The 13,907-nt window shown below is 53.3% G+C and overlaps 1 protein-coding gene across 1 annotated transcript in view; it reads right to left on the bottom strand.

The window, feature by feature from the left end:
* The window catches only part of SCAP (SREBF chaperone), a 36,031-nt gene extending 26,014 nt beyond the window's left edge, over positions 1 to 10,017 (bottom strand). Inside the window, exons 1-3 of the mRNA XM_066313149.1 lie at positions 9,815 to 10,017; positions 2,455 to 2,578; positions 1,068 to 1,225 (exon numbers count right to left, since the gene is read on the bottom strand). Of these exons, the coding sequence (XP_066169246.1) occupies positions 1,068 to 1,225; positions 2,455 to 2,578; positions 9,815 to 9,936 (404 nt within the window). The 5' untranslated portion in view covers positions 9,937 to 10,017. The remainder of the gene's footprint in view (positions 1 to 1,067; positions 1,226 to 2,454; positions 2,579 to 9,814) is intronic.
* Between the last annotated feature and the right edge of the window lie 3,890 nt (positions 10,018 to 13,907).

Raw genomic sequence — 13,907 nt, forward strand, 5'->3', positions numbered from 1 at the left:
CTGGGAGCACGTTGTTTCTGATTGTAAATGGCAACAGATGATCAGCCCATAGGATAAGGGAGGAGAGGGACTGAGCACTTGGACAGAAGGTCAGTGCCAAGGCTGGGGGAGTTGGCAGGGAGAGAAAAAACCTGAGCAAATCTGTACTGAAGAGCAAAAATGGTATTTGTAAAACATGACCCCCGAGAGCAGCAGCTGGGGGTGAAGGATGGGTCCCCAAAAGGACAAATCATCAGTTAGAGGAGCAGGTGGACACTCAAAAATCATTAATTTAACACCCTTTCTTTTACCAGCACAAAGATCAAGACCTCACTTCAGGGGTAAAAAGAGTTTTCTGCTTTGAGGTGGGAGCTCATCAGCTGGAGAGAAGGACATGGGGACATTAAAAAATCACCTCTTAATGTGCAAAACTGCTGTGAGTAGCCACTAAAAATGGACTTGTGATCTCAGAGGTGTTTCAGGAAAAGCCTTTCCCTGGAAAACACCTCACAAGTGAGACTCTTCTGACAGTGTGTGCGTGGTTCTGCTCTCCTGCCTTCAGGAATGTCACCAGAGCCACAAGGAGGAGCCAGGATGGCACATGGAATGCTGAGCCCAGTTTTCTGTTTGGATTTTAGCAAACAGGGGCTGGGCTGGGGAGTGGGAGCTCCCCCTGCAAACACCTGGAAACTGAGGAAAGCTGTTGCTGTACAAAGGCTGCAACAGGATAAAACCAAGCAGGTATCAACTGGTCCAAAAATCAGCCAAAGAAAGTCAGGAGAAGGTTCCTAAGGAGGAAATTCCAGCAGAGGCACAGGAACCCCTGTGACACAGAGCTGGTGTGCTGGTGAAGGAACTCTGAGACACTGCATCTGTATCACCCTGCAGGCTCCTTCTGGCCTCTGACCAGAAGATTCCTGAGGATTTTCAGTGCCTCACCTGGAGCCCAGGGATGTTCTCCAGCACAAACGTGAACCTCTCCATGGGCAGGAGGGATCCCACCCCTCATTTTGTCTAGGCCATGAGCAGCTCAGAGCTCCTGCCCCTGAGGCAGGTGTGCCTTACCTGTGTGTGCCCCTGTGCCTTACCTGTCCCTCAGGGCGTGGTTCCTGATCTCCTCCACCAGCTGGAAGACGCGGGCCAGCGGCGAGCGGAACACATCCACGGCCAGGAAGTTCTTCTGCCACGGGGACACGGTGGCTTTGACCAGGATCTGCTGGATGTAGGCCACGGGAGCGCCGACGTACTGCGGGGACAGCGGGGCAGTGTCACCCCACGGCCACCGGGAGCTGCCGGGACACTCAGGGCAGGAACGGCTCTGCCAGGCTCTGCTCTCCCCACATCAGAGCTGGGACAGGACTCAGCTCTGCCAGGCTCTGCTCTCCCTCCACAGCAGAGCTGGGACAGGACTCAGCTCTGCCAGGCTCTGCTCTCCCTCCACAGCAGAGCTGGGACAGGACTCAGCCTCAGCTCTGCCAGGCTCTGCTCTCCCCACATCAGAGCTGGGACAGGACTCAGCTCTGCCAGGCTCTGCTCTCCCTCCACATCAGAGGTGGGACAGGACTCAGCTCTGCCAGGCTCTGCTCTCCCTCCACATCAGAGGTGGGACAGGACTCAGCTCTGCCAGGCTCTGCTCTCCCTCCACATCAGAGCTGGACAGGACTCAGCTCTGCCAGGCTCTGCTCTCCCTCCACATCAGAGGTGGGACAGGACTCAGCTGTGCCAGGCTCTGCTCTCCCTCCACATCAGAGGTGGGACAGGACTCAGCTGTGCCAGGCTCTGCTCTCCCTCCACGTCAGAGGTGGGACAGGACTCAGCTGTGCCAGGCTCTGCTCTCCCTCCACATCAGAGCTGGGACAGGACTCAGCTCTGCCAGGCTCTGCTCTCCCCACACATCAGAGCTGGGACAGGACTCAGCTCTGCCAGGCTCTGCTCTCCCCACATCAGAGCTGGGACAGGACTCAGCTCTGCCAGGCTCTGCTCTCCCTCCACATCAGAGCTGGGACAGGACTCAGCTCTGCCAGGCTCTGCTCTCCCCACACATCAGAGGTGGGACAGGACTCAGCTCTGCCAGGCTCTGCTCTCCCCACACATCAGAGGTGGGACAGGACTCAGCTCTGCCAGGCTCTGCTCTCCCCACATCAGAGCTGGGACAGGACTCAGCTCTGCCAGGCTCTGCTCTCCCCACATCAGAGCTGGGACAGGACTCAGCCTCAGCTCTGCCAGGCTCTGCTCTCCCTCCACATCAGAGATGGGACAGGACTCAGCAGGCAAGAACAAAATTGGTCTGATTCTCTGTTTGTGCTGAGAATTTAAAGCCCACCCAGTGCCACCCGTGCCACGTGCAGTGCCACCTTCCCCTGCCCCACCTGCTCCAAGCCCCAGTGTCACCTGCAGGGGCCAGCGGGAGCTGAGGCAGCTGAGCAGGGCAGTGTCCCCAGAGTGTCCCCAGAGTGTCCCCAGGCCAGGACTCACCCAGTCAGGATGCTCAGCAGGCTCCCCGTGCTGCGGGCCCGGCCCAGGGGGAGCGTAGTCCTTCAGGGGGGTGCTGAACTCCACCGGGCCCGTCCCTGGCAGAGGCAGCTTCAGCAGCGGGGAGCTGGGGACAACAACAGCTCACTGTCAGGGCAGGGCTCAGCTGGGACAGACTGCACACAGCTAAAGCAGGTGTGTACTGAAAGGTCACGCCATAGACAGAGCCAAGGTGGACCCAAAATGGGCACAAAACGGACAAACGGTCACCAGGTCTCACACTGTGATAAGTTTGGGTCTGTTTGCATATTGAGGTTTAACTGTCCATTGCAGCCTCAGGTTATGAAGTCCCCATCCTGCTCGTTTTCTCTCTTCAGCCAGCCTTGTTTGTGCTTTGGGGCCTAAAACTTGTCACAGTGGTCCTTTCCAGCAGGGAAAGGATTTGTTTTGTGTCCCTCCTCTGTGCAGAGAGCTGATGACACTGAGTGTGCTGAGTGACACTGAATGTGAGGCTCAGAACTGCACCCCTGGGCAGCACTGAGCCTGAAGAACATGAAAGCTAACACCTAAGGCATCATTTTTTCAGACAGAGGAGATAAACAAAGTCCAGGCTCACTTGAGCAAAGCCAAGCTGTGCAGGACAGGAGACCCAGTGAGAGGGCTGTGGCTCTCATGGGAACTGACTGGTATCCAAGTCTTTCTCCCTTGGAAAGGGATAACCACAAGTCCTGGGGGAGAAAGAAGGGGAGGCCTTGGAGGGCCTCTCCTGAATTCCTCCATCCAAGTTATCTGTGGCAAAGCCACTCAGTATGGCCACGGCTCAGGAACTGTGTATCCCACACAAACCCCAGACACTCAGAGATTCCAGCTGCTGCTTCCCTGCCCCAAATCCTTTATAATCCTCTGCTTTTCCTCATTTAGATTTAAACTATTTCCAAAACTTGCCATTAATTTCGTTGGTCCTCAAAGCACTTTTAAGAGCAGCAGTGAGACACCAAACCCATGGAATCTTGATCTTCTTGCTGCTTTGCCACTGCAGCCTCCAGTGATTGCAGCTCCTGTCCCACAACTGAGACTTTGAACTATTCAGAAGTTGAGAAACTGAGGTTACAGAGAGTTTAGAATGGGATTTTTAACTCCAAATGTTCTCAGAAGCGGGTAAAAGCAAATCAGAATTAAACTGGTGGGAAATGCAAGACACACAGAGATCCACTGAGAATGTGGAATTGTCAGCACCAAACTGAACTGGAGAACAGAACTTCAGTCTTTTCGTGGCCTTATGATTCCTGATATATTTTCCTGTTTGTAGATGAGTTTTGTGGCAGTACTGGCACAATAAATAGAAAGGCCTTGGAATTGTTTTCCTGCAAGGCTCTGCCCACTTCATCAGGGATTAGCCTGGAGCATCAAAGGCCATGGAGGAACAAACAGCACCTAAACACGGGGCTTCAGGGCAAACAACAAACAGAACAATGAAATCAGAGGCCAAGCTAGTCAGATTGGCTTTGTATTGGTCTGACAGAAATACATCCAATCATTGTGCAAGGGCAGGGAATAGCAAAAGGAATGATAAAATCAAACATAAGTGACAGACAAAGCAGAGCAGGTTCAACAGATGATTGAGGAGGAATTATTTTTTTCCCTAAATGATTTCAGTGTTGGTGACTGTGCCCAGAAATCCAAGGAAAACACTTGCACAGAAGGTGCTTCTGCAGGAGGGTATTCCCTGTGAGTCACCTCTGAGTTGGGAGGAGTCACAACGAGCAATTTTTGTAGAGTTTTAACAACTTACACTCAGAGACTGCTCAGATTTAGTGTGATTGTGGAGTGTCTCCCCCTGTCTGGCTGGCTGTGGTGACACTGCCTGGCACTGCTGCTGCTGTCCCAGTGCCTTTCCCAGCAGATCCCCCAGGACAGCAGACTCCTCTCCAGGGCCACCCAAAGGTGCTGGCCCCAGGTGGGCTGAGCAGCTCTGGGGTGACATCAGAGCAGGGTGGGATTCTCTCTGAGGTCCCAGTTCACAGCTCAGCATCCAGGGAAAAGGGGCTCCTCCTGTGAGCTTGGCCTTCCTGGGCTGGGAACACGGAATGCTGGAGTGCTTTGGGATGGAGAGACCTTGAGGATCATCCAGTGCCACCCCTGCCATGGCAGGGACACCTTCCTCTGTCCCAGGCTGCTCCAAACCCTGTCCAGCCTGGCCTGGGACAGCTCCAGGGGCAGCCAGAGCTGTTCTGGGTGCTCTGCACTGTGACAGGGCTGGGGCACTGAGTGGCCATGGGTGCCCAGAGGGAAGAAAGGCCCCACCTCAGCTCCAGGGAAGTGTTTCCAGTACTTGGGTTCACCTCTCCTCACATTTCTCTTTGTTAGGGATATTTTTTTGGTTTTGAGCAGCAGAGAAAGAGGTGAACATGAGAATGGAAAGACAGACAGAGGAAGGAAGAACAGCAGGACCTGAAACGACCACAAACCAAAGCACACCCAGCTCCAGCTCAGCAGCAGGAAAAGCCTCTTCCCACCGAGGGGCAGAGCCCTGGAGCAGCTGCCCAGGGGATCCTGGAGTGTCCCTGTCTGGGGCCATCCCAAAGCCCCTGGACACATCCCTGTGTCCCTGCTGAGGTGACCCTGCCCTGGGGGACCCCCAGAGGTCCCTCCCAAGCTCAGCCATCCTGTGATCAAACAGGACAGGAAAGCTCAGGCTGCTCTGCTTTTGGGAAAGGCTCTTTTTAGATGCTCATCACTGTGCACCCTGAAACCCCTCTGAGAGCCCAGAATGGAGCAAACTCAGCCCCTGGAACTCTGAACTGCAGCAGGAGCCGCATTTCAGTCACCAGCACGAGGGAGCTGCGGGCACAAGGGCTCATCCAAGTACCTGACACATTTTCAACACAGCTCGGGGGGCCAAGGTGGAGCAGGGCCAGGAGAGACCCAGGCACATCCCTCCCTGAACATTCCCCACACCCACAAAGAGCTTCAGCACCCGGAGCAGCCCCAGGCACTGAGCTGAAGGGAAGCAGGGAGCTGCCAGGTCTCAGGTAACAGGAAAGGAGCTGATCCATGGCATTAAACCAGCTCCCAGCTCTGTTGGCTCACTGCAGGACAAGCTTTTGGCCTGTTGGCAGCCAAGACAGAGCAGCCTGGAGCCCCAGTGCTGAGCAGGGAGGGAATCTGGTGACAGGGTGCTGCCAGGGGGTTGGCAAGGCCAGTCTCTGGCAGCAACAGAGCCTTTTTAGCCTTGGCAAGTGCATCAACAACCTGTTCCTGAGTAAGGGATGCTGGCCTTGCCCCTGACAGGGCCCTGAAATCCTGCACTGGACAGGAGATTCCCTTCTCCTGTGTGCAGCACAACGTGCTCCCAGTGCCGTGGTGAAATCCCAGAGGATGTTGGAGCCCTGGGCACTGAGAATTCCAGACTTTCTGTGCTCACAGGCACTGACCCCCACCAGCAAACACTGCACTGACCTGAGGAAAAGGCTCCCAAAATTAAATAGCAGCCCTGGGATTGTGGGTGTGGAGTTTGGATGGAAGTGTGGGATATCACAGGGTGAGAAACTCAGGGTTTAAGGGTTTAGAATACAGGAATATAGAGATAAAGCAAGACGGAGGATTTAGGGTGGAGGCCGAGTCCTTTTTCACCTTCTCCATGGGTCTGAGTAGTATTTCATAACTGGATAAAAAAGTTCCCATTGCAGGCCATGGGTAGTTAGTTATTAGCTTAAAAATAAAAACCATTTAGGTGTCATTTCTTAATTGGACAGTTTATCCTTAAAAGGTCCTGCAGAGAGAAGGAGATACAGCTCCATTTTTAGTTTGTTGGCCAGAAGTGCTGTAAAACTCACAGTCTGTGAGACTGTAATATAAATAAGAATTAATAAACATCTGAGTCCAAACAAGAAATACCATCTCACACATTTAAACCCAGCCCTGGCCAAAAGAAGATCAAAAGCAACAAGAGGAGACTGTTCTCTGGGGATCTGGAACATGAGGAGTCTGACTCTAACTCAGGTCTTCTGGTGACCACACAAACAGTACCAACCCGTGCAAGAGTGATTCTTACAGAAATAATTATAAAGAAATAAAAAATATGTACACACACACACATACAGCTCCCCAGGGGCTCTGGCTCCAGCCAGCTCTGCCATTCTTCAGGAGCAGAACCTGTTTCAGTTAAACACCAAACACCTCTTTAACTGCCCTAAACCTGCTGCAGAGTCACCTGTGCCACCTGCAATCCTTACTGGAACTAAAAACTGCTCTTCAGAGTGACACTGGGATTTCTCATTCACCCCAACAGCCACGTTTCCAGGTAGCACCTGCTCCTCTCTGGGCTGGTGTCAGACAGGTTGGTGACACCCTCATTCCAGGGAAAAATGCAGATCCCAGCACAGATCTGTTCAGGTGGGATGAGGACAATGAGTGTCTCCTACAAAGGGATTTATAGTAAAACAAGAAAACTCTCCCTCAGATGTGGAGACTAACTCGGATTTTCAGACTTCAGGACTACAGAGTAAGAATGAGTCACAGGAATTTCTGCCTTGGGTATTAATTTATTATCAAACCCAGAGATGCTGTGTCTTGTCTGTCAGTGACATTAAAAACAGCGTCTGTACAAACCCTTCCAAGAGTAAAGACTCCCAAAACAACCAGAGCAGACTCTGTGGTGACCTTACTCCCTGCATGGTCACTGCCCTCTCCTGCCTGAGGCCAGAACTCCTGATGGATAAACTGTGGACCCTGTGCTTTATTCCAGCTTTTAAAAACTGTCTGCACACAAAAAACTGGTGGGGTTTGACTGCTGTGAGGGGGTAAAAAAACCCCACAGTGACTGAGATCATTTTCTCTGCAGCAGAATTCCACCAGCTCTCCCTGAATCCAGGTACAGGAGACAGGACTGCTCCACCCCTCTCCCTCTGAAGAACTCGGGATCCAAGATCCACTCCTGTTTGCTGGAATGTCTTCATTAACCACGTTCCAGGCTGAGGAGCATGGGGTGGGTCAGCAGTGGCACTGGCAGTGCTGGAGAATGGCTGGACTCTGATCTGGAGGGTCTTTTCCAACCTGAACAATGCCATGACCCCGTGAGTTCCCTGCTCTGCTCTCAGCCCAGCTGCACAGAAATGTTTGCCTCAATGAGCTTCTGCCTCCTCCAGGCTGAGCCTTGGTTCCCCCACTGCCTTCAGGGGGTTCTTTGCTTCCTTTTGCAGAGGGGTGGCTGGGAAGGGGCAGTGACACCCACCCTGGGGACAGCAGCACTTCCAGAGAGCACCAACAGCTCCATTCCAGCAGGAAATGGGTGCCAAGGAGCATCCCTGAGTCCTCAGCACAGGGTTAACCCCATCGGGAAGCAATCCCCTCACTCACTCTCACACTGGCATGCCCAGGTGCAGGACCCCACTCGCTGGGGATTTTTTTTACTTTTTGGGGGTTTTTTGGGAAATTTTTTTTTTCGATGATTGTTCGAGGGTTTGGGGGGATTTTGGGGGGGATTTTTGGTGATTTTTTGGGGTTTTTTGAGGGGAATTTTTGGTGATTTTTGGGTATTTTTTTGGGCTTTTGGGGGGATTTTTGGGGGGGTTTGGGGGGGGGTTTGAGGGGAATTTTTGGTGATTTTTTGGTGATGTTTGGGGATTTTTTGGGGGATTTTTGGGTGGGATTTTTTTATGATGTACGTGTGGGCCCGGATCCAGCAGCTGGCCGTGGTGGCCAGGAACGGGGATAGTTCTGACCTAATTAGCAAAGCCACAATTAACACCTCGTTATCAGCGGTTTGTGCACAGCAGCTCAGCACAGAACTGAGAAAACCAAAAGGGCATCTCAACAGGGACCAAGACCTCCAGCCCCAGGCCGGTTTTTAGCCAAGATTCTCCTGCTCATCAGGGCTGTCACCACGTTTTTGTCACCTCTCCCACCTCCAGGAGCTGCTTTGCCAAGGAGCTTCTGAGACTCATTAAAGAAAACAGACTCTTCACACCCGATGGTGCCTTGGATGGATTTGTGCAGCCTGGAGGAAAGCAGTCACTGCAGAATCCCCAAATACTGGCACTCAGGAATGCAGACACTTCCCCAAATCCAATTATCCAAGACCCCCTCATCTGGAGCATCAGCTGCCTGCCCTGAACACTGACAGGGGAGGTCCAAGCCCTGCCCCACTGGGCTGAGGCTCCCAAGCACAAGGAGAGCTGCTGGGGACCCTGATCAGATTTTCTGCTCTCTGGGAAATCCTCAATTTCAGAAGGGAATAAGTTTTGATGCCTGCCCTGTGAACATCTCACACTGCAGTAGCTGTCCTGCATTTGCTGGAATGAGGATCCTGAGCCCATCCTGGGAAAGCCATTCCCACATTCCCCTATCCCTTCCCACAGTGACACACGTGGGGCTCTGGTTTGGCTTTGCTGGTGCAGCTCTCAGGTGAAGAAATGTCACTGCAAACTGCACCTGGCAAAGCTGGAGCCAAAACACAGAGCTGCACTTGCAATCATATCAAAGACAGAAATGTGGGAAGCACTTGGCTGGGCCCTGGGGAAGCTTTGTGTTCCACAGAACAAGAGACCTGAGAATAAAACTGTCCCTGAAAGTTAAAAGGACTCATGTGGAGCAGTGAAAACACAGGAAGCAAGGCCCCCACTGCTGCTCACAACTACAAAGGGCTCCAGCCAGGAGAAGCCACCTCAGAGGATTCTCATGTGTGAAAATGCTCCCTTTGACAATGTTCTAACTGAGATGTGCAAGTAGCCTCTGTCTCCATCACAGCTCAAAGGAAAACCTGTGTCTGTGGCAACACACGTGCAGCTTTTTTACAAATGGGAGCAAATCACCACATGGGGTTTACTGTGCCCAAAGCAGAATTAAACCCTGTAAGACGGAATCTGTACGTGCACACGTGTGCATGCTCTGGGCACAAAGGTTTGCTCAGCCCCACAGGGCCCTGCTGGAAATGATTCCAAGCCCCTGTGACATTCCTGGGAGTAAAATTATATCCACCTGCAAACCAGGGATCCAAATTAGGGTCCATAAGGAGAGCAGGGAGTTTCTCCCCACACAGGAGTGCCAAGGATGAAACAGAAGAGTGCAGGCTCCAGGCAGAACAGGACAGGCAGGTGTGCAAAGAAAGATCACCTTTCCTTCTCCCCATCTTTAATTCATGGCTTTGGAGTCCACTACCAGCTGCTTGAGGGCTACTTTCATCTCATTTATTGCTTCACTTCACTTAGTCAATTAGTCCTTACTTATTAAACCAGAAGAAGACACTTCATCCCCGTCGTTTCTTCAGTCCCACAAACGGAGATGACAAAACCTACAGAGTCTACACAAAATAAAGCTCCCCTGGGTGCCAAGGCCACCCTCCCCAGCCCCGTGTGAGACTCACCAGCAGGCCAGGATGCAGAGGGCAGTGAAGAGGATGATGGGGATGGGGTAGGAGGCACAGAGCAGCCCGTGGCTGTAGAAGGCCCGCGAAATCCTCTCGCGCAGCTTTTCAGTCAGGGTCATCCTCAGCAGCCCTCACCTCGAGGCCATCCCGGGACACTGCAGGGCCTTGGGCAACTCCACCATGGGCAGCCCCTGGGAAGGCACCGGCTCCAGCTAGGGACAGCAGAGGGAGAGAAGGAGACAGAGGAATGGGGAATCAACATGAGCAGATCGCTTCGGAAAGATCGCTGTGGTTGGGGAAGGGATTCCTGCCTGGGAGGGGGCTATGGAAGGGATTCCTGCCTGGGAGGGGGCTATGGAAGGGATTCCTGCCTGGGAGGGGGGCTATGGAAGGGATTCCTGCCTGGGAGGGGGCTATGGAAGGGATTCCTGCCTGGGAGGGGGCTATGGAAGGATTCCTGCCTGGGAGGGGGGCTATGGAAGGGATTCCTGCCTGGGAGGGGGCTATGGAAGGGACTCCTGCCTGGGAGGGGGCTATGGAAGGGATTCCTGCCTGGGAGGGGGCTATGGAAGGGATTCCTGCCTGGGAGGGGGGCTATGGAAGGGATTCCTGCCTGGGAGGGGGGCTATGGAAGGGATTCCTGCCTGGGAGGGGGGCTATGGAAGGGACTCCTGCCTGGGAGGGGGCTATGGAAGGGATTCCTGCCTGGGAGGGGGGCAGGGGAAGGGATTCCTGCCTGGGAGAGGGGCTGTGGAAGGGATTCCTGCCTGGGAGAGGGGCTGTGGAAGGGATTCCTGCCTGGGAGGGGGGCTATGGAAGGGATTCCTGCCTGGGAGGGGGCTATGGAAGGGATTCCTGCCTGGGAGGGGGCTATGGAAGGGATTCCTGCCTGGGAGGGGGCTATGGAAGGGATTCCTGCCTGGGAGGGGGCTATGGAAGGGATTCCTGCCTGGGAGGGGGGCAGGGGAAGGGATTCCTGCCTGGGAGGGGGGCTATGGAAGGGATTCCTGCCTGGGAGGTGGGCAGGAGAAGGGATTCCTGCCTGGCAGGGTGGGCAGGGCTGGCACAGGGTGCCCAGAGCAGCTGTGGTGCCCCTGGAGCCCTGGCAGTGCCCAAGGCCAGGCTGGACAGGGCTGGGAACACCCTGGGACAGTGGGAGGTGTCCCTGCCCATGGCACAGGGTAGAACTGGATGATCCTTAAGGTCCTTTGCCCCACAAACCATTCTGGGAGTTCTTGATTCTATGAAATGACTGAGCAGATCCCAACCTCACTGCCAGGACTGGACCATCTCTGTTCCATGAGAAACTCAGGGGCAACATGGATCTGCTGCTCCTGTGGCAAAAAATGCACCAAAAGCAGCTGTCTGAGCAGCCTGAGCTGCCAAAAACCACTCTGGGGAGGAGCACAGCACTGGCAACAATTTCTAGTCATTTCAAGGAGGAAAACTTTGTATTTACTCTCTTCACTGGCAGCATTCCATAAGAAAACACAGAGCATTCCAAAGCTAGTATTTTTATCACTTAGGGGGGGTTGCATATTAAAATCTGCCATCTTTATTTGCTTGATGCTGTGACAGAGCTCCTCAGAGTGAACAGCAGGAACTGTTCCTGCTCCAAGTCATATCTGCAAGCAGAGATTATCCAAGCCAAAATAAACCTGCTGATTGCAGGACAAACGTTAAAGGAGAATTTCTTGCCTTCTGCATGACTGCAAATCCAAGTTTGCCTGGAAGCATGAGGGCAATAGGGATGTTTCCACTGCAGCACCACAGGTGACATTTCTGGTTCCCTTCAGGAACAAGAGATGGACACACTTCACAGAATCCCAGGATCACTGAGCTTGGAAAAGCCCTCCACGGTCACCTTGTCCCCAGAGCTCTGAGTGCCACCCCCAGGAATTCCTGGGACACTCCAGGGATGGGAAATCCAAACCTTCCCTCCTGTCCCATCACTGTTCTGGGGGAGCAGAGCCCGACCCCAGCTGGCTCCAGTTCCTGCACTCTCACAAAAACAAGGCTGACCAGCACAAGGAAGAAACTAAGAACTTCCTTTCGCAGGAAAAATCGACTCAAAGTTGCTACTTTTCCCCCCTCCTGGACAAAAGCTTTTATCTCACCCAACAGTAGTTACATGTTCCAAATTCTTTACATTTCTGTCCCAAGGGCTGCACAGCCTTCCCAGGAGCCTCCCTGGACACTGAGGGCAGGGAAACACAGCAGAGCCCACGGTGAGCTCAGAGGGTAAACTAACAAAAGCAGAAAACTTCTCCTTTTCTAAGACACAGTCCTCTGGGGTTTAGGTGTACTCAGCTCCTCAGTTTTCCACAAAATGTTCTGGAACCAGGCCTCGGCATCAGGTGTAATAAAAACACACAGCCGAGCCAGTGAAGCCTGGAGGGGGGAAATATAAGGAATAATAATAATAAAAAAAAATTCCATAGTATTTTTCTGCACTTCAGTACATTGAGTAATTTGCTCCATCATGTTGCCTGTATCTGAACCTCCAAAGGGAATTTTAACCCAGCATTTTCCATTTCCAGCCCCGAGCTTGGCCAGGAGGAATAGAGCCAACAGGGTCCTTCTGCCCCCAATCCCAGCAGGATGCAGATATCCAAGAGCTGACAGGGAACACCTCAGCCCTGGCCCAGAGGGGGGATTCCAGGAGTTTTCCTGCCCAGGCTGTGTTTGGGAAGGCCAGGGGAGGAATGAAGGGGAAGGAGGAAGAATCGATGGAAAATGATAATTCTGAAGGTCACTGGTTGGTGTGTGCTGCTGGAGCAGCTCAGTGCCATGCTCACACACCCGAGCACCAGCACTAATTCCCCTCCTGGTGCCGCAGGGACTGCCTTGTATCCATAAATCCACCAATCCCACACGGGCTCCTGGGGCATCAGAGAAACCTTCTGCCTTCAGAGCTGCCCCACAACACGGGGAAGCAGCAGGAGTGGTGCTGCTGGACACCAGAGCAGCCGGAACACCTCAAACTCTGCTGGAACTGACACATTTCACTGAGCTCGGATGGTGAGCCAGGGTCCAAACAGGACAGTGCCTCCTTGTATCCACTCACCCCACAGCCTGTGGGACACACAGACACAGGGGTGGAGTCACACGTGCTCCCCACTCTCCTGGGCCACTCACAGCACACACACAGAGAGAGGAACCAGCCCCAAATCTGGCTGATCCCTCCTCAGCACCCTGATCTCACAGCAGTGCCCCAACTCAGCAGCACACACCCTGTCCTGGGCTGGAGTTTGGGATGTGTTCTATCACCATCTCCAGTCCATGGCCCATCAATGCCTTGTGCAGGACTCAGAGATCACTCCCTCTGGGGTTATCTCCCTTTAATGGGCCATCAAGGCTCTCTTCCATGACTCATCATCCCACGGGGAGGAGCCAAGCATTCTCACCTGGATATAAACTGGGATTTGGGACAGTAGAAGCAGCTCTCACCCATGGGATTCCCAGAGTTACCAGACCTTTCTATGGGATCACTGCTTCAGGAAGACCACCTCACCTGGACTGCTTCCATCACCCTGCTCAGGCTGTATTCTGACTCTGTCAGTGGTTTTGTTTTTGTTTTTGTTTTTTTTTTGTTTGTTTGTTTGTTTTCTTTTTTTATTGTTGCTTTTATTTTATTTTATTCCCTTTTCTTCTCATTAAATTGTATTTCTGACTTAGAGCCTCTCACTTGGTTTGTTTTCAAACCACAGCACAGCCCCAGGACACGGGGAATCCTGTCCCCCTGCAGAGGAGGATGAACAGATGCTGGAGCACTCACTGCCCAGAGAAGCAGCTGGATTTCCCTGCCCTCTGTGGGCCTGGAGCTGGCTCAGGGCTCCCAGGCTCACGGTCTCACTGCCACGGGAGCTCCCAAACCCCCATCCTCAAAGGGAGGAGGGCAGGGAGACAGGCACACATCCCAGAACACGGCTGTCCCTCTCAGCAGGCATGGAGCGTCCCCCAGCCAGGGCCAGGGAACATTCCTCACCACTTCAGAGGTGGGAAAACAAGAGCCTCGCTCCACACAAGGCTCCTTCACAGAAAGGCCGCACAATGGGCTCTAACACCAAGGTCCTGCTCTCCCCTCGCA

Source organism: Sylvia atricapilla, chromosome 1 (assembly GCF_009819655.1).
Source record: "Sylvia atricapilla isolate bSylAtr1 chromosome 1, bSylAtr1.pri, whole genome shotgun sequence".
Taxonomy (NCBI): Eukaryota; Metazoa; Chordata; class Aves; order Passeriformes; family Sylviidae; genus Sylvia; species Sylvia atricapilla.